General features: G+C 41.2%; 1 protein-coding gene across 1 annotated transcript in view; it reads left to right on the top strand.

Annotated features, from left to right (window-relative positions):
• The window catches only part of LOC104489158 (arf-GAP with GTPase, ANK repeat and PH domain-containing protein 1), a gene marked incomplete at both ends in the record, with an annotated part of 91,874 nt that extends 71,500 nt beyond the window's left edge, over positions 1–20,374 (top strand). Inside the window, one exon of the mRNA XM_010131322.1 lies at positions 20,270–20,374. Within this exon, the coding sequence (XP_010129624.1) occupies positions 20,270–20,374 (105 nt within the window). The remainder of the gene's footprint in view (positions 1–20,269) is intronic.
• Between the last annotated feature and the right edge of the window lie 2,541 nt (positions 20,375–22,915).

Raw genomic sequence — 22,915 nt, forward strand, 5'->3', positions numbered from 1 at the left:
CTTCAAAACCTTCAAGAAAACCCAAGGCGACCCTTTTTTTTTTTTTTTTTTTAGCTTTCAGAATACAAACAGAAAACTCTCTATTTTTATTCTAGTTGCATTATAGGTGAAGAATGAAGTGAGAGCTGAAGAGAATGGGATGGCTTTAAAAAAAACAGTTAACTGAACATTTTGGAATATTCTCAGAATCGTTGGTCAAAGTGGGTAGAGACAATACAGAGTATTCAGACATGCTTGTTCTTGAAACGTATTATATGCCATCAAGTAAAAAGGACTGGAAGTTAAAAAGAACCACAAGGGGCTGATCAACTGTGGTATTCATAGGACAAGCTTTAAAAACTGTTGCCTGGAAAGAGAGATGTGCGTACTTCAGGGGAAGGTACTCTACCATAAAAGCATGGCATAAACCTTTCAGCTTGTTGCAGAAGGGGAACAAGGAAGTTAATAGGAAATACTCAAATAATGATTGGATTTAAAATGGATTATTCTGTGGAAAAGTATGGAATTGACATTCATAACAGACATAGAAGCTCAGGATGGAAAGAAGGCTATGTTATTGTTTGATGTTTTAGCTAAAGATAGCCAAAGTTGACTTGGCTACCAAATGTGATTATGAAGTTCAAGAATTTTTCTTCTCAAATTTTTAAAGGCTCTATCAAAGCAGAGAGCCTTTACTTAGAGTTGAATTTGTCCATGTGATATGCTTTAACATCAGTAGATGTACAATTTGCATTGAAGGCTTTAAATTATGGCTCGAAAAAATACGTATCTTAGGTCTATATAAGAATGAATTTTATTCTCTTAGGAAAGTCTCCAAAGATTGAATTGGGCAGGCTAGTCTGAAGGTCTGTCAGGTATGACGAAGGGAACCAGATGCAGGAACAAGTTTCAGAAAAACATTGCCATACATAAGTGTCATAGGAATGATATGAACCACTGGTCTACATCAATCAAGTCTAAAACCATAGGTGTTAGAAAAGGAAGTCCTTTTAAATAAGGCAGTAACTGAGATGAAATAACAATAACCAAGACCAAAATACTAGTTTTAAATACTGTCATATAATCATGTCTTTACAGTGAAGAGTTTGCATGATGTGTATCGACTGGTCTGATTATTTTACTGTGCTGGTCTTACTTCATTGATCAACAAAGTATGAAAAAATGACCTGAAAGGTTGTACATTTTGAATGAACCGAAATGTCGTATCATAAATATGCTGTACAGTAATTTGAAGTAGGACTTAGTGTAAGAAATAGACACAAAGCTGGATCCCTTCATTTTATATGTTGGAAGAAATGATTCTTTTAAAAAGTTCTAGGACAATGAGAAATATCATGGGAGTGTGATCAGCTTATATATATAGATACAGATAGGTACAGATATACACACACATACATATATGTATGAAACCTCCATATAAAAAAATACATGTGAAAAACATTATCCTGTAGCAATGCTACAGCATCGAGGGCATAATGCTCTAGCATTAAAGCTAGAGCAGAGGGCAACCAGAGTGAAACAGGGATTTGAGAATATCCGTGTATTCAAAAGGTGAGAGCGAGACAGGTCTGTAGTCTTTGGAAAGAGATTAAGAGGAGCCTTCTTTTAATGGCCGGGATTGATTCTGCGAGGCTGTTTGAGCTCGTGTCAGGCGCGACGCAAGGGGGCAAGAACTTAAGCTGGAGGAGAGGCCAAGCACCACAGGAATGCGGGTGGAATCTGAATAGCGATAAAACGGACATTTTTAATATGTTCCATGCAAAATTCAGTCTGGATTATTAGCAAGCGTTAGCTTGGCGAAGGGCTCCTAGAGTTCATTCCTTAATGCAATTCGTTTTTGCTGGCTACCTTCGAACTTTAGGAGAATAATGTTTACTTGATACCAGCAAGCTACACTGCCAAACTTTTAGCACCCAAAATTAAAAGCTCAATTTAAAATGTGAACTAGATCAGAAGCCCCCAGAGGCAGGAGCTTGGCTGTGAAGACGGGCTTTGATGTCCGTAATGTCTATTGTTTAATGCCTGCTTTTTGCTTTTAAATGCCAATGCACAGCATGGAGGCCTGGCCCTCCCATTGTGCGACAGAGGGTGCCTTGGGTGGTAGGGAGAAAAAAAGGAGAGATCTTCCATCCTGCCAGCACAAAGTTGACGGTTACGAAGGCCTTTGGAGATCTTTTTTAAGAAATTGTGCGCTAAAGTGTGCAAATCCGAAGTAAGCGTGCTGTGTGTGCGTGTGTGCAAGAGAAAGTTAGCAGCCAGTCAGGTTTTATCTCTTAATGAATAGAGACTGCTGAAGTAAGGGTTAGGTAATTGAGTTTATAATTAATTAGCCATAACCCTCATCAGATAAAGCAGTTGTCGAGATTTTTTTTTATCTCCTTTCTCTCCCCAGGGCCTGTCCTTCTTTGTCCTTGCACTGACAGCCAGCACTTATCTTAGGCCTTCTCAGGTCCGTGCCCATCAACCCCTCCTCCCTTGGGCTGGTTTTTGGTGGTCAGCCGAGACCCTTATTGTCCTGTAAGGCTCACAATCAGCCTAGCTGTCGGGTGCCGGGATGATGAATTAGCGGTAGGAGTTAACGTGTAGGTGAACTCCAGATTGGACTCCCGATAGCTCGCCGAGCGGCTTCTGTGTGTAAGTCACTCTCCCGCGTGCTGATACGCTGCTGACACTTTGCAACAAAGAGGTTAAAAAGGTGGATTTAGTAAGAGAAATGGTGCGTTTCTCCAGAAAGTTAGGATGCTTACAAAGAACCCTTAATTTCTTCTGCTGTGCAATTCACTGCAACAATACCGAGAAAATAAATTAGATTTTACACTGTTTCTTTTGGTGACCTTATCTCCTTTATATTGTGGGTTGAACTAGTTTGCTTGCAGTAGAGGTAGAAACTTTAGACACGTGTCTTAAAAGCGTTGAGACTGTAAAAGTGTCTGCTGTCTCTGCCCGTTGAGCTAGATTAAGGGGATTCGCCATTGAATCTATCCTCTATCAAAGCACTGTCCTTTTACAGAGGCACTGGAGAAAAGGAGCTTTCTTGCTGTGTTTACAGTGGGCTCGTGGCATTGAATGGGGCTGGTTTAGCGAAGTTTATCTTCCGGAGTAGAAAAATCTTCATAAAGAAGTCCGTGCGTTTTCTCTTCATCTGGAGTTTTTGAATTAGAGATGAAGATTCCTGCGTCTTACAATGTTGACTTCAGGCTTCGGATGAGCCCCGTTTGTCCTTAATGCAAGTGGCAGCACTAACTAGATCTCTTGATGCAAGAAAGACTTGATTCTTTTTGAAAGTGCGTAAAGCATTATTCTTCTGCGGTCTCCTTAATTTCCAAGTAGACTGGTGAAGCTTTTCTTTTTCCTTGTCATTTCTAGCACAATATGCGGTTTTAGTTTGACTTCAGTTCTTTTTGGACTCGAGCAGCAGAAGCTTCCCTGGGCGCACATATGCCTTTCTAGGATCTTACTGAAAGTTAAATCAGTAATATATTAGTTAACCTCCATTGAAGATGACAGTGTAAGTGCATAAAAGATATTACTGATGGCAGAACAAACCTGTTCCATTTTGGAATAGTAGCTCAGCAATCATCCTAGTGGGCCTTACAACCCTGCCGCCGCTCTGCTGTGCTGCTCGTGGTTTGTGAAGCTCTTTGGCATTGCTAAGATGTGTATTTTATCCAGGCATGGAAAGCAAATTTTCGTGTACCTTCAGTGCTAGCTGGTTGGTCTAGTGGAGGAGTAAAGGAAGCAGTTCTGTGACTTGTGTTCTGGCATTTTTTGAGACAGAGGAAATTCCAATTAGAGATGCAGAAATTTTTTTTTTTTCCCACAAAGAGGGCATTCAAGCATTGGAGCAGATAGCTAAAGGGGCTGTGAAATCTCACCCAAGGGTGACTTGGCAATAACTCATCAAGAGTCATCTGGACAAGGCCCTAAACCTGATCCACGTTGATCTGTCTCTGAGCAGAGAGCTGGAGGGGATGACCTCCAGAGGTCTTTCCAGCATGTGATGTTCTGACATCAATCTAGGTAGTGTCCAGGCAATCTAGTGAGCAAAGTTGTGTCTCGTAGGTTGCTGACATTGACAGTTCTGGAACACTAGTGGTGTACATGTTTGTATTTCAGTGAATTTAGCTTCTCTTAGTTCAATTAAAATAAGAAAAGATTGCTGGAGATCACTTCTGAGAAGTGCTGGCCTGCTATAACGTCCTTGTTCTCAGCAGCAAAGTCCTGCTGCAGTGCAGGTTCTGCTCATCTCTGGTGGGAATTCTGCTGCATTCTGAAGGGTTTCATGGAGGCAACTGGCTGGCTTTCTTCACTGATGCACAGATGAGAGAAAAATGCAAATGCCCAAGGAAGACTGAACACAAAATAGTCTCTGTAGATGAGTCTTAACCCTACCCCACCCCAAAACCTGTGTATTCATTTCTTGGGCTGTATGTGGTATATGGAGACAGCGTTGCCAGCTTCTCCAGCCCTATTTCACTAATTCTGTGGTGAAAAAAATGGAAAACTTTCTGTTGGTAATCAACAATCTTTCCACCCTCTTTTGATGTGGCTCAGGGAGCCTCTGGTAGCATACGTGGATTTTCCTAAACGCAGCTCCTAGATGTGGGTCAGAACGGCTGGGTTTGCGTCTTGCAACTGGAAGTGAGTCAAAGGGAGCAAAATGCTTTCTGGTCCTCAGAAGAGGCACATAGTTGTGTTTTACAGGTGAGAGAGACCAACCACGAATGCAGCAGAAGAGAAGAAGATATTGAGTATCTCTATAGCGTAAGAACCACGCCAAAATTTTTTCCAGGTTGGGAGTTTGTACTTCAAACATACGAACCTTGTATTAGGTTATCTCTTGCAGAAGGATAACTAAGTGCGCATTACTCTTAATTCTAGGAAACAGCAGAGCGGGAACATTTTTGCTTTAAATTTGAGTCTGAAATGTAAGATATTGGAAAATAATATCCCTGAACAACATTCAGCCGGGATTGAACTTGTGGTTGGGTTTATGGTAGAAGAATATTCTTCTTGTTTAGTTTTCATTATGTATTTTATCAACAGTGTCTTGTAAGTATATTACATATATGAATACCAATAAATCATATGTAGAGGACTAATAAAAACCTACATATTAATGTATTTCATGTGGTTGTGTTTTCAAGGTTTTTTTTCTGTTCAACAGGACACGTTTTCTTCTATAATACCCATTTTACTTTAGGTGTTAGAGAAAACTCTGTGTTTAGTAGATCAGCTCAGGTTCAGGCCTTTTAGTTACTGTTGGTAAAGGAAAATGATGCGCTTTGTTCCTAAAGAAATTTTTAAGTGAGGTTTTAACTGTCATCTTCAAATGTTCAGATCTTCAGAAACAAGTGGAGTATGTTATAAGACATGTGTTAATACTGAGATTTACTTATACTAAATAGAGAAGTATGGAGGAAAGAGATAAATGTTGTTTTGTAGCCTTTCAAAATTCAGAAGATAATAACCCCTACAGGAAGACCACTGGCAGGATGTGTTAAGCAGTGGACTGCAGCTGAGCCTTACAGACTGAGCCACTGACCATAGCCTTTGGTCAGATGAATAAAATTCTTGGTTCTGTGGACAACAGTATAACAACTTCATTATTTTCCTGGAGTCATGGGAAATACTAGTTAAATTTTTCAGGATACCAGTACAAAAAGTTGTCTTGTCTTGGTGCCGTGGCACTTCACTAAAACCTTTGCTGAAAACTGAAGCTGCAGTTAGATGCGGTCTGGTCCCATGTGCATCCACAGCCCTGACATCTCCTGGCATCAGGGTCTCATGTGTCACTACATTCCAGGAATGTTGGGCTGATACTTCAAAGTACAGTGGTGATCCAAAAGAAAAAATTTGCATTGAAAATACAGAAAACAAGGCCTAGAGATGGATGGTGTAATGTGATTTTCTTTGCTGTTTCCAAAGCTGTGGTTTTCTGGAGTTCTGGTTTGATTTGGTTTTTTGCTATCACTGTTTTTTGAAGTGTGAGCATGAAAGAATTTTTCTGAAACGCTGGGCAAGAGTCATGAGTGCCAATAAACATCCTTTTGAGATTATAAGCCAATACTGGCAGCAGATAATACTGTGATATTACAAGCAGTTCAGCATCCTAGCAGGATACGATGTATCGCCTGTAGCACTCAGATTTCTGCTCTTCCAGGGTATTAATTATTTGTTTTTAAATCTGTAGGATACAGCATGAGGTACATATCGTTTTGCTTTGCCTTTTAAACACTCAAATTATGGTACTGTTTTACAGGCTGTTCTCCGGAGAGATGCTAGGGATGGCAATGGAAGCTTTCAAATTGTGAAAGCTTTTTAAATTTTTTTAAATAGCAAACTTGATACAGAAAGAGGAAAGTTGGAATGTCTGGATTTAAGACTTGCTTCTTAACAGTCAGGAATTTGAAGAACTTTGAGGCATTTGGACTCGCAAAGAAGCTGTTTAAGGGCAAAACCTTCTGGTTTAGGCAGCCCAGATAAAGTTGCAGAGATCATTTAAATCTTGACATATTTGCAAATCCATTCTGTTCGTAGGAAACAAAGAGAGCGGGCTTTTCTCCTGGAAGGTGTCATTGAGAGAAAGCTGTGATTTCCTGGGCAACGTCAGCGCTATTTTTCCCCACTCTGATGATTTCAGAGCAGGGATTGATGGGCCTCTCCTCTTTAATGAGTTTTCTAAATTGATTTGATCGTTGCTTTTTGTCACTTTTGTAGAGCTAACATGGAAATGACAGAAAGAAGTCCGACTGACACACCCGAGCACAGAGTATTGAAGTTGGTAGTACCCAGTACCATCATCAGCCATAATTGACAAATAATACCCCTCATAAATACTGCCAGTCTTTTCAATTAGTTTTCATCTCGAATTCAGGATGCAAAATGATGGCCTGTCAACTGACAATGGATGACAAAAATTAATAAATTGTCTTCTAAATAGTATGGACACTTAAGAAAAATTGGGCAGCCAATTTAGCACAGCGTGAACTGGGGGGAACCTTTTGTACTGTTGCCGTGCCACTAATGTTGTCTGGGTCTTTATTAATGGTGCTTGGCTGCTGCTGACAGTTTTGTTGCTACTGGCAACTTTCTTCATTAAAATTAAAGCCAGCGTCAAATCCCATTAGCTGCACTCTGGGTACCCTGCATTTTTATTTATATATATATATTTTGTCTTTACAAACATGTTCTTAATCTATAGAAAGTTGGAAAAGGCAGTTAAAAATTAGTCGTCTTGTCTGTGGCTGATTACTTAGCTGAATAATGGATTATATTTTTTGAGGGAGATTCTCTTACATGTTATAACATGCCTAGTCTAGAGCCAAGTAGCTGCGCAGAGAAATCCATAAACGATCTTTATAAATTACCTTCTGTGAAGACAGTGTTCTTCTGTATCGCCTGCGAGCTAGTTGGTTCTCAGCTACTCTCTCATAAAACAGTAGCAGCCTCTGGAGGAGAGCAGCTCACTTGTATGGTGTTCTTCTGTTGCCTGTTCAACTAAAGTATTAACGGCGTTGCATATATGAGTGATCAACACGTGTGGAAGATGACTGATAGGGAAGTATACTGTGGGTATCTTTACATGGTTTTGGGAAGGAGCAAATATCTTTGTTTCTGGAAACATCTTCAGGTTTTCTTTAAGAAGTCCTGGATTATCTCCTTCAGGCATAAGTCTTCATTCGTAGGAGTATATAACGCTGGATAGCAGCCTTTGCTATACCTGCTGTTGCTGCTGAGAACTCACTAAAACACTGAATGACCAGTGCATTAAATTACCTGGGGTATGTCAAAGCAATCCGTGCTCTCTGTTACAGATCACACAGAAAGACTTGACACTAACTTTAAGGTTTCACGTAGGAAAAATCCGATGCTACTGGAAATGTCTCACAGATGTGCTGCCAGAAATTCCTAAAGCAGACCGTGGTCTAGCCACGTGCTCTTACTAGTGGGATACTCTTTCTGGAGCATCACACTTTGCCGTTGCCTCATATACCAGCCATTTCCAGTGGTGGACATTTCCAAGAGAATTTAGTCACTACCACCTTCATAACTATATCTTGTGTTAATTATACTCCCCTGGGCTTCTAGGCCAGGCCATCCTAGTTGGCGTCACTTAACGTGCCTTTTCTGACACCATTTGGGTATGGGCCAGTGATCCAAAAACATGTCATCTGCTTCCAGATTCGTAAGGCTTCTGATAGATGGGAAAGCCTCGTGAAATGCAAAATATGGCTTGAGTTTACATCCCAAGTGCACTGTCACTCGCTCTGAGCGGGCAGAGATGTAGGATGAAGTCTTCCATTGACACCTTAAATTTGCTGTTAGGACAATTAAAATGACCTTTGATTCAGAAAGTAGGAAGAGAGATGGTTTGTCTCTTGTCCAGGCTTTGAAGCAGTAACACTGTGAAGACTGCAGGTAAAACCAGGCTGATGCGGAATGGAGCGCCGATGGGTTCGGTGCAGAAAACCAGCAAACAGCTCCGGATGCTAATGTTTTCTGATGCACTGTTTTCCTATCAGTATAAATAGAGCAAGTGTTGTATACGAAACACCATTTAAACGTTCACTTAAATGGATGTGTTTGGGAATGATCTTATATGGTAAGTGAAAAACAATTAACAATTTAAATGGTCTTTTAAACTGATGCACTTACAGCAGTTTTTCGACTAAAATATGTGCTGCGTGGCTCAAATCTGAATTTCAATTCAGCTGAAATGTAGATTAAGTGACCCTATCGTTCTCAAGAACAGATACTTTATAGAAAGAAAATAAACCGATGACATTGAATTAGCATCTATTTAATAAATCCAAGTTGCGCCTTTGCTTTTCTGCTAAATCTTCTTGGGTTAAAAAATAAAGGAAGGTGTCAGTAGTTAATTGTTGACCGAAGCTTAATATCTGTTGAAGCAAATGAGCCATGAAATATACTACACGGGAAGTATTGTATCCAGAGTGATTTTAACATTAGAACAATAGTACAGTTTTTAACTTGCTGACACAATGTGCAGAATCCTTTATTCTGAAATTACACTGATTAATGCTGAGCTTGGTGAGCGCAGGAGAGAGCGAGTGTATGCTGTATATAAGGCGAAGCAGGCCTTATAAATAGAACTTATATATAGATGTAGCTTCTTGTATCAGAAGATTTAAGGCATATTTTGGATTGTCTCAGGTTGTTACTTCAGGATTCCTAATAATAACCTTGTCAAAAGCATCAATTTATAATTGCTCAGAAAAGTTGTTCCAAATGACTGACACTGGCAATGTCTCTCACAGTTTAACTGTAATTTCTCTAACACCTATTGCAGTAAAAACAGATCACTTCTGTTAATGGCAGCAGTAGCTTTGCCTTTTTGCAGTAACAGTTTAAGAACACAGTGTCTTTGTACAATTTGTCCATTTGTGTCGAACCTGTATTTGAAAGTTTTCTTTAGATTGTACCCTTAAATCCCTGGAAATGGCCTTGGAGGTGTTTTCTCTGGGGTTCAGGGAGGCAGTATAGGTGTGGAAGTACCTAGATACAGAGGAGTCTTCAAATACAGAGTATAGGTGAAGCAAGTGAAGAAGCATCAGAAATGTTGATGACAAGTTTGTGCTGAAGAGAGGTGCCGTTCTCCTTCGCTGTTGGCGCTTCCAGGAACTGCAAAAGTTTCCCTGGAGAGAAATCATCATTTTTTTATAAACAGTTTGTTTAGCTCAATGTCTACTCAGATGCTGAGCAATAGCAAAGGGGTGTGGTCATAGCTGTCTCTATATACAGTTGTCTAGTTGTGTCTGGGCATGTTACAGGTTTATCAAACTCTTTTCCTCATGTTCAAGAAGAAATTGAGGGCACAGGTATTTCAGTGCGTTAACCTGAAAGTAGGCTATAGTTGGCAGTTCATCATGTTCAGAATGGGCTGTAGTCCTCAGAGTTTATATTACATCTCAGGTGTCACAAGATGGTGGCTTTGCTCTTCCTCATGTCCTCTTGGAACAGCACGTGGCCTCTATGTAACCGGCTCAGAGGCCATCTAAGCATGGAGTAGGGTAGTGTCTGCATTTTTTCCCTCTCTCCACAAAACATAAAAAATGAGAGTCTATGCTAAGGAAAACAAAGTGGGTATTTCTGTTACAACTGTTTTAAAACATCCCTTCCCAAGTGATCCTTGTTGTAACAATCAGATAATACAAGAAATAGGGTGGTGACTAGATAGGTTTCCCCATTTTCTGCAGCTCTTTTAAGAGCATGAAATATAGTTTTTGTGATTTTCAGGGAACAGGATCTGGCTTAAACCCAGTTGTCATGTTTCACTCAACCATTTTACTGCTTATCCCCTTTTAGCCCAATAAAGTATCTGCTCAGGTGACTACGCTGCCTCACCTTCTGCTAACCTGCGAAACTGCAGGTGTGTGAATACCTTAAATGAGGTAAAACCTGATAGTCTAAACTAATTTCTTGAGACAGACCTAGCACTTGTGAACCCTCTCTGAACTAAGCACAGTTGCTGCCTCTTGATTTTGGGTCCTTTAGGCAGTTGGCGTATAGGTACGTGGCCCATCAGTACGTACGACTTGGTGCTAGGCCAGCCAGAGCACGTGCCTGGTGAGGAGAGACATTTTACTTGCCGAGTTTGAGTTACAGGTACCTTTTCAGGAATGTTTCAGTAACTAAGCAGCTCTATGTCTGGAAGATGCTAATTCAGTATGAACCATTTCCCTTAGCAGGTGAGGTGAGCGGGTTAAAGAGGGTGAAGGAATGTTTTCTCATTAGGTTCCTTATTCTTTTTTTTTTTCCTGCTATAATGACAAGAGGATACTAATTGCCCAACGTACATTAACTGCGTCTCTGAGGAATCGTCATCTCATTCCTGAGTGAATTGGACATCTGAGGTATATGAACAGTAGGACAAGTAGGAGCATGCAAATATTGTTTAATTTTTTTGTGTGTATGTATATACATAGATCTAAAATTCTTCTTTTAAGTAATTTTTTTTGGTCTTTGGAGAAATTTGAGGAAGTAGAATGGGGTGGGAAGAAGGAAGAGTGATGGAGCGTCTTCGTAGTGTTGAACCAGTTCAGTCCTGAGAGGCTGGTCACATCCTGAAGCAGTCCAGGGAAAGTCGCTGCCTATCCAGCAAGTCTACATAATGTATCCTCAATGCCAACAATCTTGTGACTAGAGGACATACCGTAAAAGTACAGAAAAATTAGACAATCAGAAAATACTGTTAACTAGAATAAGGAAGAAGGTACCCTTGTGATGTGGAATACAAAAAAAAAAGGTTTTTCTTAACTTACCTCTGGCCCTTAATCCTTGGTATAACTGTTCAGCAAAATTATTTTTTTTAATGCAGGACACTCCTTTTCATTAAAAAAAAAATAAATTAAATTCTAAAAAAATCCCATTATAGCACAGAGTTTCTGAGGATTGTTCACGAAGACCTTTTTGGTCCCAAAATTTCACAACATGAAGTGTGAATCCTTTCTGCACAATAATATGGAACACAGTTTAAAAAAAAAAACCACACACACTTTTTTTCCTGCCAGTGTTCTTGGTTTCGTTATTCAGTAGATGCTGTATTAAATTGGATTTTGTGTCCATCATTATTAAAATGTGAAGTGTGTCGGTCACAAAGCATACATTTCAGGGCAGTTAGCTGAATAATTCTTTTCTTTATTATCCCAAATTACTGCTGAGCTCTGGAGAGGTGAGCAGTTTAGCCAATTATTGCCATTTGAGCTGGATTTGTGGGTGATTAGCTCCTGGTCGAATTCAGTCCTGGCAAGGGCTTTGAAGCCTTCGCTTGTGTGATTTTCACAGCAGTGAGGTAGGAATAGACGCGGCTAATGACAGGAAGGTCGCGTGGGTTATGTGACCTGTGAGGGGGGGGCTCGGGTTTAGCAAATAGGGCATCCACAATAACAAGTGTGTCACTAACCCCGCCGTGCATAATCGGAGTTTTATAGGATTGTTGGAGATGCTGACAGCTCAATTAAAGTGTAACCCTTTGTACCATATACCCTGGCAGAATGACAGAAATATTACCAACAAAAAAGGGAGGGGGCCACAAGGGAACTGGTTAAAGATCCAGTATTCTTTTTCTTTCCCCCCTTCATCAGAGCCTGCACAGAACAAGCTGCAAAAAGCATCCATTTGTGAAATAATAGGTTGTCCGGGGGAGGGGTATGGTGCCAAACATGGCTACAAAAAAAAAAAGCTGCTCTTAAGTGGTCTTCCTCATGTTTCTATGGAAACACTATGGTCTCAGGATAGAAAGTTAAAATTGGATTTTAAGCTTTTCATGGCTTTTCTCCCATTATCCCCCCTCACACCCCAATTCCTACTTTATGTAAAATATGATAAAGAGAATTTCAGGGTTTGGGGAGCGGAGTGCTACTATAAGGAAAGCCGTATCACCTACCTAGAAGTAGTAATGTCTGCACGATGATTCCTTTTTTTATGTATGATTTCCACACCCCCACCCCCCCCAGTGCTCAGTTTGTTTCTTAAGGGAAATGTTTTGTTACTTCTTTTCCATGCCTGACCCTACAGCCATTTCTATCACTGTGAATGTTTTCGCTCTTAAAGCCTTTTCCAAATAAACTGTGCCATGCAGTCACATTTGCTTGCTCCAGATCAGTTTCCCAACCTTGTTTTTCCTTTTAATTTTTAATCTAAGTAGCCACCTTCCACCAGGCTGATTGGCGTGGACGCCAGCTTCATTTGTGGCAGGCATAGTTTACGCTGTGCATGATGCTGGGGCCACAGCAAGAGCTAAGAGTTCAAACGGAGCCGATCGCTGCCGGCTCCTCTACTGCTGACTTAGACCCCTTGGCATCAGCCGTCTGGTTTCTCCGACACCATGATAATGATTTGCATCGCAGTGCATTTCACATTAGTGTTGACGATGGTGTCAGGGAAGCCACAACTGCCAATGCCAAGGGGTTAATAAACCAGCTACTTGAGATCATTAAGGGCTGTGATTATTTTTATTTTTTTTTAACAGCCCAGGGTAAGTGGGACAAACCTCGGAAGGCAACAGAGGCAGAAACTGCGGTAAGGCAGGAAAATACTGTGACTGGCTAGGTGCACTGCCTTGTTCAGTGGTAAACTGGGCGTAGAGATGTGCCGTTCCTTGAAATACATAACTGCGTTTTGCAACACACTTGAATATTAAACTCTGGAGGAAGGACTTACTGTAAGGATAACTGTAGAGCACGCAATGTGCTGTTTATTTTATAAAGTCTCATTTTAGAAATAATCATAAAGTGGGGATAATGAGAGAGTGCCCCTGTCACAAAGCTGTCAACTGAAGGAGAACTCAGGAAATCTCCTACTTTGCTGAGCATCTCTGTCCTTCAGTTATGTATGCCACATCATCTTTTGATGGGCCTCTTTGGGGACTGGAGTACTCTCCTGGCCATCGTGCAGCTTAGGGCTTGTAGATGCTTTTGCCAGGTACTGTGTTCGTTGCTCCATCTGGATACTGCAGCAGGGCTGGGTTTTCAGCTCTGTTCCAATTCTTCAGACAGCAGGGTGACCGCTTTTGCGTGATCATCTTTTTGCCTCTTAATAAAGTTGCTTCGTTAGGTGGATGAATGTGATGTGCCAGATGATGGCTTCCTGTTCTCTAGTCCCCAAATTACGGCTTGGCTGTGTCTTCTCAACTGCATCGTGCTTTTAAGTAAGGTTAGTAGGTTCCTATGCTCAGCAGCATCCTTGAAGAATCCTTGTCTGTGCCATGGTGGAATTACATCACCTACCTTTTACTGCAGCTGCAAGCTGGGGAGTTGTGAAAACTTCCCTTAAAATTATTTGCTGCTTATAAGAGGAATTTGTGCATTACCTGCCATTGGCAGGCAAGGTCAGAATCCGGAGGCTGAATTGTTGGAGCGATCATTAAAAATGAAAACACAGGAACTGAGCACTAAGTTTGTTCTTACCATTCACCCTGTGCTGATGTTCCTTGCAGGACTTGGGTAGCCATTTGTTGTTGGAGGTTGCAGTCTTCGTTGCTGGTGCTACAAAAAACTGCAATACTTGTTTAATCCGTGATGGGATTTGGGGGGCTTTTTTAATCTTTCTAAATTTTTTTAGTAGTTTGTGTACATAGAGCTTAGAAAATAAGCAGTTGCAGGTTGATTGTCCAAGTTTTAGCCAAGTTACTATCTTTTACTCCAAGTCAGATCTTAGCTCCTTTCTTTTCTTTGTCTCCAGATGGAAATAGGGGCTTATCAGCTTCAGCATTAGGTAACCATTCATGGTGGAACTACCGGCTGCACTGAGACACTGCCTTGTGTTCTGGGAATGTTAGAAGAGAGTTGGGTTTCATGTTCTGATTTCATTTTCTCATAAAGCTGGTGTATAACCTAAATTTGAATCATTTCTTCAGTGGGAAAGCATCTTTGAATCTGTAGCCAATCTCTGCTCCTGCTGTAGTGACTGTTTCTGAGGAAGATGGGGGCGGGGTTCCTGTGGGCCTGACTGCAGTGAGAATAGATGGGGTCTTTCAGGGGGTTTTTGCAATGTTTTTGTTAGATCCTGAAGTTTGAGATGATTTGAGACCTCCTATTTTCAGATATCGTTAGAGACACTCCACTTTCCTGTAGTCCTTGTTTTGTGATTCAGCTGGTCTCCAGTTGTGCTCTGTTACTCTGAGATGCTTACTACAGGTTTCCAACTGTAAAAACTTGGAAAGGCTTCATAGGCTAATTGACCAAAAGACCAACCAGCATTCCCTTACGTTCCTGGGAAAAAAACCCTTAGGTTTGGGAAATCCAGAAAACAAGTTACTTTTGTATGGAAGGATTCCAAATACATTGGGCATCCTCAGCAGTTTATTCCCAAAGGATTAGTCACATACGCTGGTGTCTGCTCAAATTGGTTGTCAAAGAGAGGGCAGCAACTGCAATAAGCTTCCTGTAGTACACCAATGTTATTTGTAGGTGAAATAGTTTGAGCTGATGTCTCCCGTATGCTGGAAGAATGGACTTTTAAGACTAGAAACCTATTACAGTTAAATATTCCGGAAGCAAAAAATATCAATTAAGAATTAATGTCGTCTTTGTTATCAGGACAACTAGACTAGTCCTGGCGCTGCTGGACAGACCACCTACAGTTGGCTAGTTGTGCAAACATGGAGGGTTTACCAGCATTTGTTCACCGTGTTTAGAGGTTTAGGTTGGACATGAGGAAAAATTTCTGCCCCCAAAGGGTTGTCAAGTCCTGGCATAGACTGCCCAGGGCAGTGGTGGAGTCCCCATCCCTGGAGGGATTTAACAGATGTGTAGATGTGGGGCTGAGGGACATGCGTTAGTGGTGAATCGGTAGTGCTGGGAGTAACAATTGGACCAGAAAGTGTCTTCCAATCTAAATGATTCTGTGATTCTGTGTTACTAGGTTTAAAGGAAGCAGATGTTGTGCTGCCCAGAATATGAGTGTAAGCCTTAATTTCTGATTCTGCCTTTGCAGTTATTTGGGGGATGAGTTTCTGACAAGTCTGAGTGTTTTTCTTTTGTGAACACAATACAAAAAATAGAGCTGTAGAAAATTCATAGCACTGCTAGCTGATCGTCATAGTTACGGGAACTAAAGACCTTAGTGAAAAATTAAGAACTTATGCTGAGGGATTACTCATTTCACTATGTCAGAACAGGATCAGGGTAACAGTATGGGATTGGCAAAAAATTAGGGAGTGGAAGAATAAAAAACCTGCGTGATGCCAATACCTCAGCCATGGCAGTGCTAAAGCTTCTCAAAATAGGAACCAAAGTACCATATTTCCTTTTCCAGAAGATCCAGTCTTGGCTCTGCTGACTTTGAGGACTATATTGTTTTTACTTGGCATGCCAAGAAAAGTGAAATATAACAAAGTGAAATACAACAAAGACACAAACAAACAAACCCCCAAAATACCTCAAGAAAAGTGCCACAGCTGGAGCAAATGCAGAAGAATGTGCTGTCAGTTAAGCTGTGATCACTGGTATTATCCTGTTTGTGAAACTGTTTGTATCTTGTGGTCCCTGGAAAATCCAAAATATATGGGGAAGTGGGGAAAATGAAGGTGGAGCACATCAAGGCATCAACGTATGTTGCTCCACACTTGTGCGGGCCAAGCAGTGGCTGTAGACACCTTGATGATCAGCATGTACGTTCTGAAGACATTTATTTGTGGGAAGTACGACCCACCTACCAGCATCTTTGATGCAGTACTAAGCAGCTTCAAGAAGTCCCTTTTTTTAAAATGCTGCTAATTTGCTGCTTAAAACCTGAAATATTTTCCCTAAAACAAATTCAGGGTTGTTTCATCATTTGTCTTCATTTGTTGTTTATGCAAGCCAGGTTTGTAGCTCATGGAAAGACATCTGGAGCGGCGAGATTCAGCCGATTACTGTGTATTCAGATTAACTGTGTATTTTATGTGTAGCGGTCCCTTGGCTGGTGTTGGGTTGGGGTTTTTTTTCACCTTAAGTCCAATCAATCCTGCACTGGCGGCTTTTCATTAGCTGCTCCTGCTCCCACAGTAATGGTTGGGATGCGGAGCCTGACGGCAGGCTGTAACTTCTCCCGGTGCCCTGAAGCTCAACAACGTAAGCTGATTGACTCAGTTAGGGCCCCAGTCTCTAACAGCAAATGCAATCAATAAATCTTTGTTGGTAAATAATTGCTATTGAACAGAGTTTTAATATAAATTTATGAGTGGTGTTTTATCACAGCTTGAGGCTACAGCAAGCCACTGAGTGATGGATTTCAGATAACACTTACATTCATTACATTAACTTTGTAAGTTATTTAAAGCTTGTACACTTAACATTGCTTTTGGCTCGCAATGACCTCCTGGGACTAGACGTAGAATACACATTACTAATAAAGAGCTTGCAGTACGTACAGACAGTTCCACCGTTGGCTTTGTATGGTGACGCAGTTCCTCGAGCAAAACCCGAGAAGTGAAGTTTGATGCTCGGTTGCAGTCTTTTTCCTGTGGCTCGTTAAAAGTACAAGCTAGAGCAGTCTGGGAGGGGAATCGCTCCTCCGTTAGACACAGAATTTGCAGTTTTGGAGGGAAGGTGGTAAGAAATTGAACGTGAAGTGTGACATTCTTCTCAGTTTGTGAGGAAATCGGAGGTGTTAAATTCTTAGTGTTGAATCTGGAGGCTTTGGGTCAGCTGCACGGACCTGCAGGGCTGAAGTAGACTCTAACAACGAAAAGATTTCATACAAATGAGGAGAAAGAATGTTATCAGATTCATAATAATAAGAGGCAGAGATTAGTTCGATTTAAACCTGTGTTTTGAAGTAGAAGTTGATTTACCTAGTCCCTTATTGCATAGTTTGGAGACTAAATGTGGTTTTTCGGATGTGCTGTGTGTATGTGGGGGCCTGTTTGGCCGTAACTGGAGATGCCTTGGAGGTACCAAAGGTCAGTGGGAACCCATGTATCTCGTTCCCTAGGCAAAGTATCTGATGTGGCTTAAATGTAGACATAATGCAGCTGAAGTGAAGGGCTTTTTCGCCTTTTTTTTTAGTAGCATTTCTTGCTATATCTGGACCTTTTTTTTTTTTTGTTTAGTTAATGTTAAAGTGCATTTATAACTGATCTAAGCTTCGGTACTAAGAGCATTTCTCCAAACCATTCTATATAATTATCACAAAGTGGTGGTCTCTGGCCTTGGGTAAAAAAAAAAAAAGTCTGGTTGATACGGGCTTCTCTGCTTCATAACACTTTAAATCAGCTCCTTGTATTCAGAGGTTTTCTCTGCAGGTGCTGGAAGGTATTTTTAATTCTTACATAATATACAAATCTATTATTTTTGCCAAGGCATAGTTTCTGAAGAAAATGGATTGGGAAGTCTGATTTGTTAGGCAGAAATAGGTACATTGGCCGAATTTAATGATGAGGTGGTTTGGGGTTTTTTACGTGAAAGAACAGAATTCCACTTTAAAACCAAAATTAATCCTCATTTTGAAAGATTTTCTTCATTTAAACCCAAAAATTGAATTTCATAGCTCATACCTAGAGAACAGCAAAACTTCTGTGTAGTAAAAATCACAGAAGTGGCACATTTTTAATTGACATTGAGTTTATAATTGGCGTTAATTGAAAATTAAATGTAAAGACATGTTTCTGTATAGCAAAGGGACAGCTAAAAAGATGTGAAATATATTTCACTTCAAAACTTCAAAAAAAAAAGGAAAAGAGAAAGGGGGAGGGGAGAAAAAAAATCACCGTTGTGATCCTTACGGCTTTTTTCCCCATTAAAAGGTCTGAAGAACAAACCAGTGCAGGGAAACAGTAATTTTTGATCCCCACAGCACAGCGATAACTAGAATTGGGTCCCCCTAAACACGAGTGAACGTGCTGCAGGTGAGGTATGAAAGATTGGAAAGGTGAAGCGACAGATCACCTACTATAGACAAACATACAGGTCAAAGGCAGAAATAAGCTTTCATTTTTTAATAGAAGAAAACAACGTCTCTAACCACTGGAAGACGGTAATTGGGACGTGCCATTCGCACTCGCAGAACCTTTGTAAGAAAGCATTTCAGAAACCCCGTTCTCTCCTCGAAAAGTTAAGAGTTGTAGCAAGGAACAGCACAAAAAATAAAAAAGAAATCTGACCCCCAGACGGTCAGAAAGTTCGGAGTTTGTACCGCTGTGTAATTTAGTCATCCAACACAAGTGTTTCTTTACGGTCCCATCCACAGATTGCTTTAAATGGTGAAGGGTTGTTCTCTGAAGTTTTATTCCAAGTGTGTGTCCAGGAACAGGCAATTGTGACCTTGTTTTTTCTGCTGGGCTCATCTCCTTGGTTGCAAAGAGGAGTTGTTAGTTCGTATGGATCGTGGCGAGGGACTTCAGCTGCAAGTTATAACGTCAGGAGTTTGACTACCTTGGGAGGACTTCCACTGCCCCTTCTACCCCGTGCCTTTGGGACTGGGTGTGCCAGGAGATCGCTTTATAAAGCTGCAGGTTTAAGGGAAGACAGACACACAACTTGCTGTCAAGGTTTTAACCCACTTTGATAAAAAGGAAGCACCCAGCTTGATGGTGCATTTCTCTGTTCTGTTTTCCTATTTTTTTTAAGTTCCATGGAAAGTGAGAATGGAAAACTTCATTTTATGGGGTTAGAGAACTGAAGTTTGCTTTGATTCCTGGTTATAGTTTAATGAAATAAGGGTCTGCTTTTAGCAGAACCTGATCTGTGGAACTAGCGAGCCCCTGTGGTAGGTACCGTACATAGTGTCTCCGCCGGGACATTTTAGTAACAGTTTCAGTAACCACAGTACTGTATGAATTCGTTAGGAACTGCCTTCTGACTTGGTGCTGGAAATTAAAATTTCCGAGGGAAGTGCAATGCTAAAGCTTGGATTGATTTAGCACCTTCAATGTGATGCAGCACGTTACACTTCACTTTTCTAAGTGACTTTCTATTTTTAAGATGAGAACAGGTTAATATTACGCAGTAGCAGTCCTTGTCCATTTGAACACGCTGACGACGTTTTCTCTCAGCTGTTGATTGTTGGCATTCATCACTGATGTTTGGGTTGATATGATTTGTGGAAAGATGAGTCAACTTGCCCACCTCCTTTCTTTGATCATATCTCTTTTATTAAATTACCCAGAATTCATTGGGAAAATGTTGTATTTGCCCTGATTCCATTTTGGTGCTCTTGTCAGGAATTGGTGTATCTCTAGCTGGAGTGAATAGCTGGGAGATATCCATTGTGGTATCACCTTACTGCAAAGGAAATGAGAACATAAACGTGTGCTGTTTCCTGCTTGCGGCAAGGCTGAACCTGGACAACACGGGGTCCCCAGGAACATGCTGAAAGGAGCACGAGCCACCCAGAAGGATCCTCACTCAACCCAGGGCTCATAATTTATTTCAGAGGACTAGGAAATGCACTGTGTGGGGTGTCTTTATCAGCCAGGTGTGCATATGGGTAACCTTACTCTGTGTCATGTTGAAACGTGCTTTCCTGAGGCATGGAATTCAGTGCAAAAGAGTTTCCTCTGCCTGTTGGTCAGCGCTGATACGGTCTCTTCTGCTTACGTGACTTGCTTTATGAAAGCTGCACTTAGAACTTTTCCTCCTAAATGGCAAATACTGAAGCTGCCAAGGGAGAAAATGTGCATCATGGGAGACGCAGGGGAAAACAAGTAACTTGAGGAGAAAGCTTATCTAAAACTGATGGCAATTAATATTTATCTCTTTCTGTGTCTCGAATAGTTGTGTGTTGGTTAAAGAGCCGTTAATATGTTTTCTTTTTCCTCTAACAGGGTATGCTGCTAAAGCGAAGTGGCAAGTCATTGAATAAAGAGTGGAAGAAGAAATATGTGACATTGTGCGACAACGGAGTGCTGACCTACCATCCTAGTTTACATGTAAGTACCCCGTGCTCTCTGAACTTTCAGCAGTATCAGGCTCCAGTAAAGCAGTGTTAGTTGAGGTCATCTTGACGTCTTTTTCTTGAGCCCTCTTTGGTGGAGGGACTTAATTTCTTTCTTCATTTTTCTCCCACTCATAAAGGCATAATCTGAAATAAAATTCCATTGTCCAAGTCTGAGTACAGTCAAATCCCTTTTAATCCCCTGGAACTGGGGTTCCCTTGCACCCTGAAGGGATGCAAGAAGCAACTGAAATTGTTTAGCCTTTATTTTGTGCTGATGCTTTTATGGACTTGTTGTTAATCCCAGGATTAAAAAAATAAAGCATTTCATAGGCAGAAGTGTCCTAGCTATAGTAAAGAGTGAGGAGAGTTTCTGGTATTTGTCAGTGTGCGGTGGTTGTGGTTTATTCAGAAGTAATTCTGAGCAACCTTTTGAAAATGGCATAGCTATTAAAACATGCCGTAAAACTTCTTCATGTTAAGGCATCTGTTGTTGTCTTTGCCCAAGAATCCTGTTTGTCCCTCTCTGTGTGTAACACAATCCCTAGGTATGGTGTTGGGGGTAGAAGGCGCACAGTGAACTGACTCAGCCCCCACTATCTGCCCTGGCTATGCCAGCAGGAAGAGAGGTGAGATTTATCAGAAGTTGTTCCATGCTAGAGCAGTTCAACACAGAGCCAATGTGGAGACTGCAGATCTTGAAATTCCCAGGAGATTCCCAGCTCCTTCGCTTACTGGAACAGGCAACGGTAAAATACAAAAGGCATTGTGTAACCCTCACCAAGATCTTTAGTATTGTATCAGTTCTTCTATTTCATCATCATACCATGTATGAAAATCAGAGGGTGGCCACTTGCAGCATTTGTAGGGCCAGTGATTTCTCAACCTATTGGTGTCATTTTGAGCTCCAGGGCAATTTTTCATCAAGGAATGAAAAATCAAGGTTTCCATCAGGTGCATTCCTGTAGGTATGCTCTAGTGAAACTGGCAGGAGGCTTCTGCTTTGGATGGGTGATGTCTGAGGAGCATGGCCACACTCATGCTGTGCTTCCATCAACTTGCTGTTCCCAGTCTGCTGAATATTAGCTCTTTCTCTTGGCTTGACACAGGATTTCATAGTCTCAAATCCTGCCGTAATAATGCTTTGCTGTAGTTTCTGGTGTTACATACATGTCTCTTAAACATTTAGTAAGTTAGATGAGAACTAGCTTCAAGGCATTGCTACTTTCCATCAGAAATCGTTTCCCCTCCCCCCAGATCTTGTGTTCTGGACCGAGGTTTTCAGCATTCCTTTTTGTGAAACTGTACAAGTCTGTCTGTCCTCTTTGGCCAGTCTTGGTGCCTTTAAATTTGGAGAATTTTGACATGAAATAATTTTGAAATACCCTGAATTGTATAATGGTGCTGCTTGCAGAAGGGTAGCACGGATACTGCATGCCTTCAAGGCAACCCCCATGGAGCTCTCACAAGAGTTTCCCTTGGATGTATTGGCCAACTCTGGGTCATCAAGGAAGGAGGAGGTGAGCTGCCATTGTCTGCACCCAAGTCCTTTCCTCGCTTTGTGGAAGTGCTCTGTTGTTCCTGGTGGTTGCTGTGCACGTTAGTTTTTCATTGCCTCTTGCAGACAATAGAGTACTACTTCTCTGTAGGCTTCCCTGGAGCTGCTCAGTCTTCCCCCAGAGTGAGAATCCATTGAGATTAGAAGTAATTACTTTGAGATTAGAGGTAAATCCATTGGAGATTAGGGAGAATCCATTTAAAGAAGTAATTACTAGCCTTTAATTGTTTCCCTCTATCCCCCACCATGCCCCGCCCCAGCCCAAGAAAAAGGTACACGGCTCCACAGTTCCATTTGCTCAGACCTCTGTAGAGGTAGATTGGAGAGGTTTGTAATGTTTGAAATGCCTTTCCCTTGGCTGTTTGTTGGTAGGTAGCAGTGAGGGACCATGCTCAGCTCCTAGCTGATGAGAAGCGACTGGAGAAAATGTCATGCTTGTTCAGGGGCTTCTTGAGACACCTTTACTGAATCCACCCTCTAGGAGTGTCTAGGGTTCTGCTCATTCATGTTAAAATCTTTCTGTTATAAATTATGTTGGTTTAATGCCTTATTTTTATTGTCTCTAGTCATTGCAGTATGGTTCTCTACTGTCAATGGACTACTCGTTGTCAATCAACTGTTGTTACTACACCTGCAGAGCATCCGTCAGCCATCCGGCAGTAGTGTGGGAGTAGCATCATCTCTGCCCTGTGCAGACCACACTGGGAGGAAGAGGCAGGACCAGATACTTGCAGTCAATTTACGCTCCCAGTATAGTTTGTCCAAAACTTTGTAGGCAGGAAAATCCGAATTTCCTCTTGGATATTGCCAAGCGAATGGCTTTTCCCCCAGATAGGACTCTGATGATGTGTTTCTGGTTTGGGCTTGCTAGTTTTTCTTTATCTGTAACTGCCGCTTGTTTTTTTCACAGCAAGCCAAAGAAACAGATGCATTTTTAATACTGTGCTTGCATTGCTCTTTGGGATAATTTCTTATATC

The sequence above is a fragment of the Buceros rhinoceros genome, unplaced genomic scaffold, assembly GCF_000710305.1.
Source record: "Buceros rhinoceros silvestris isolate BGI_N320 unplaced genomic scaffold, ASM71030v1 scaffold3030, whole genome shotgun sequence".
Lineage (NCBI taxonomy): Eukaryota > Metazoa > Chordata > Aves > Bucerotiformes > Bucerotidae > Buceros > Buceros rhinoceros.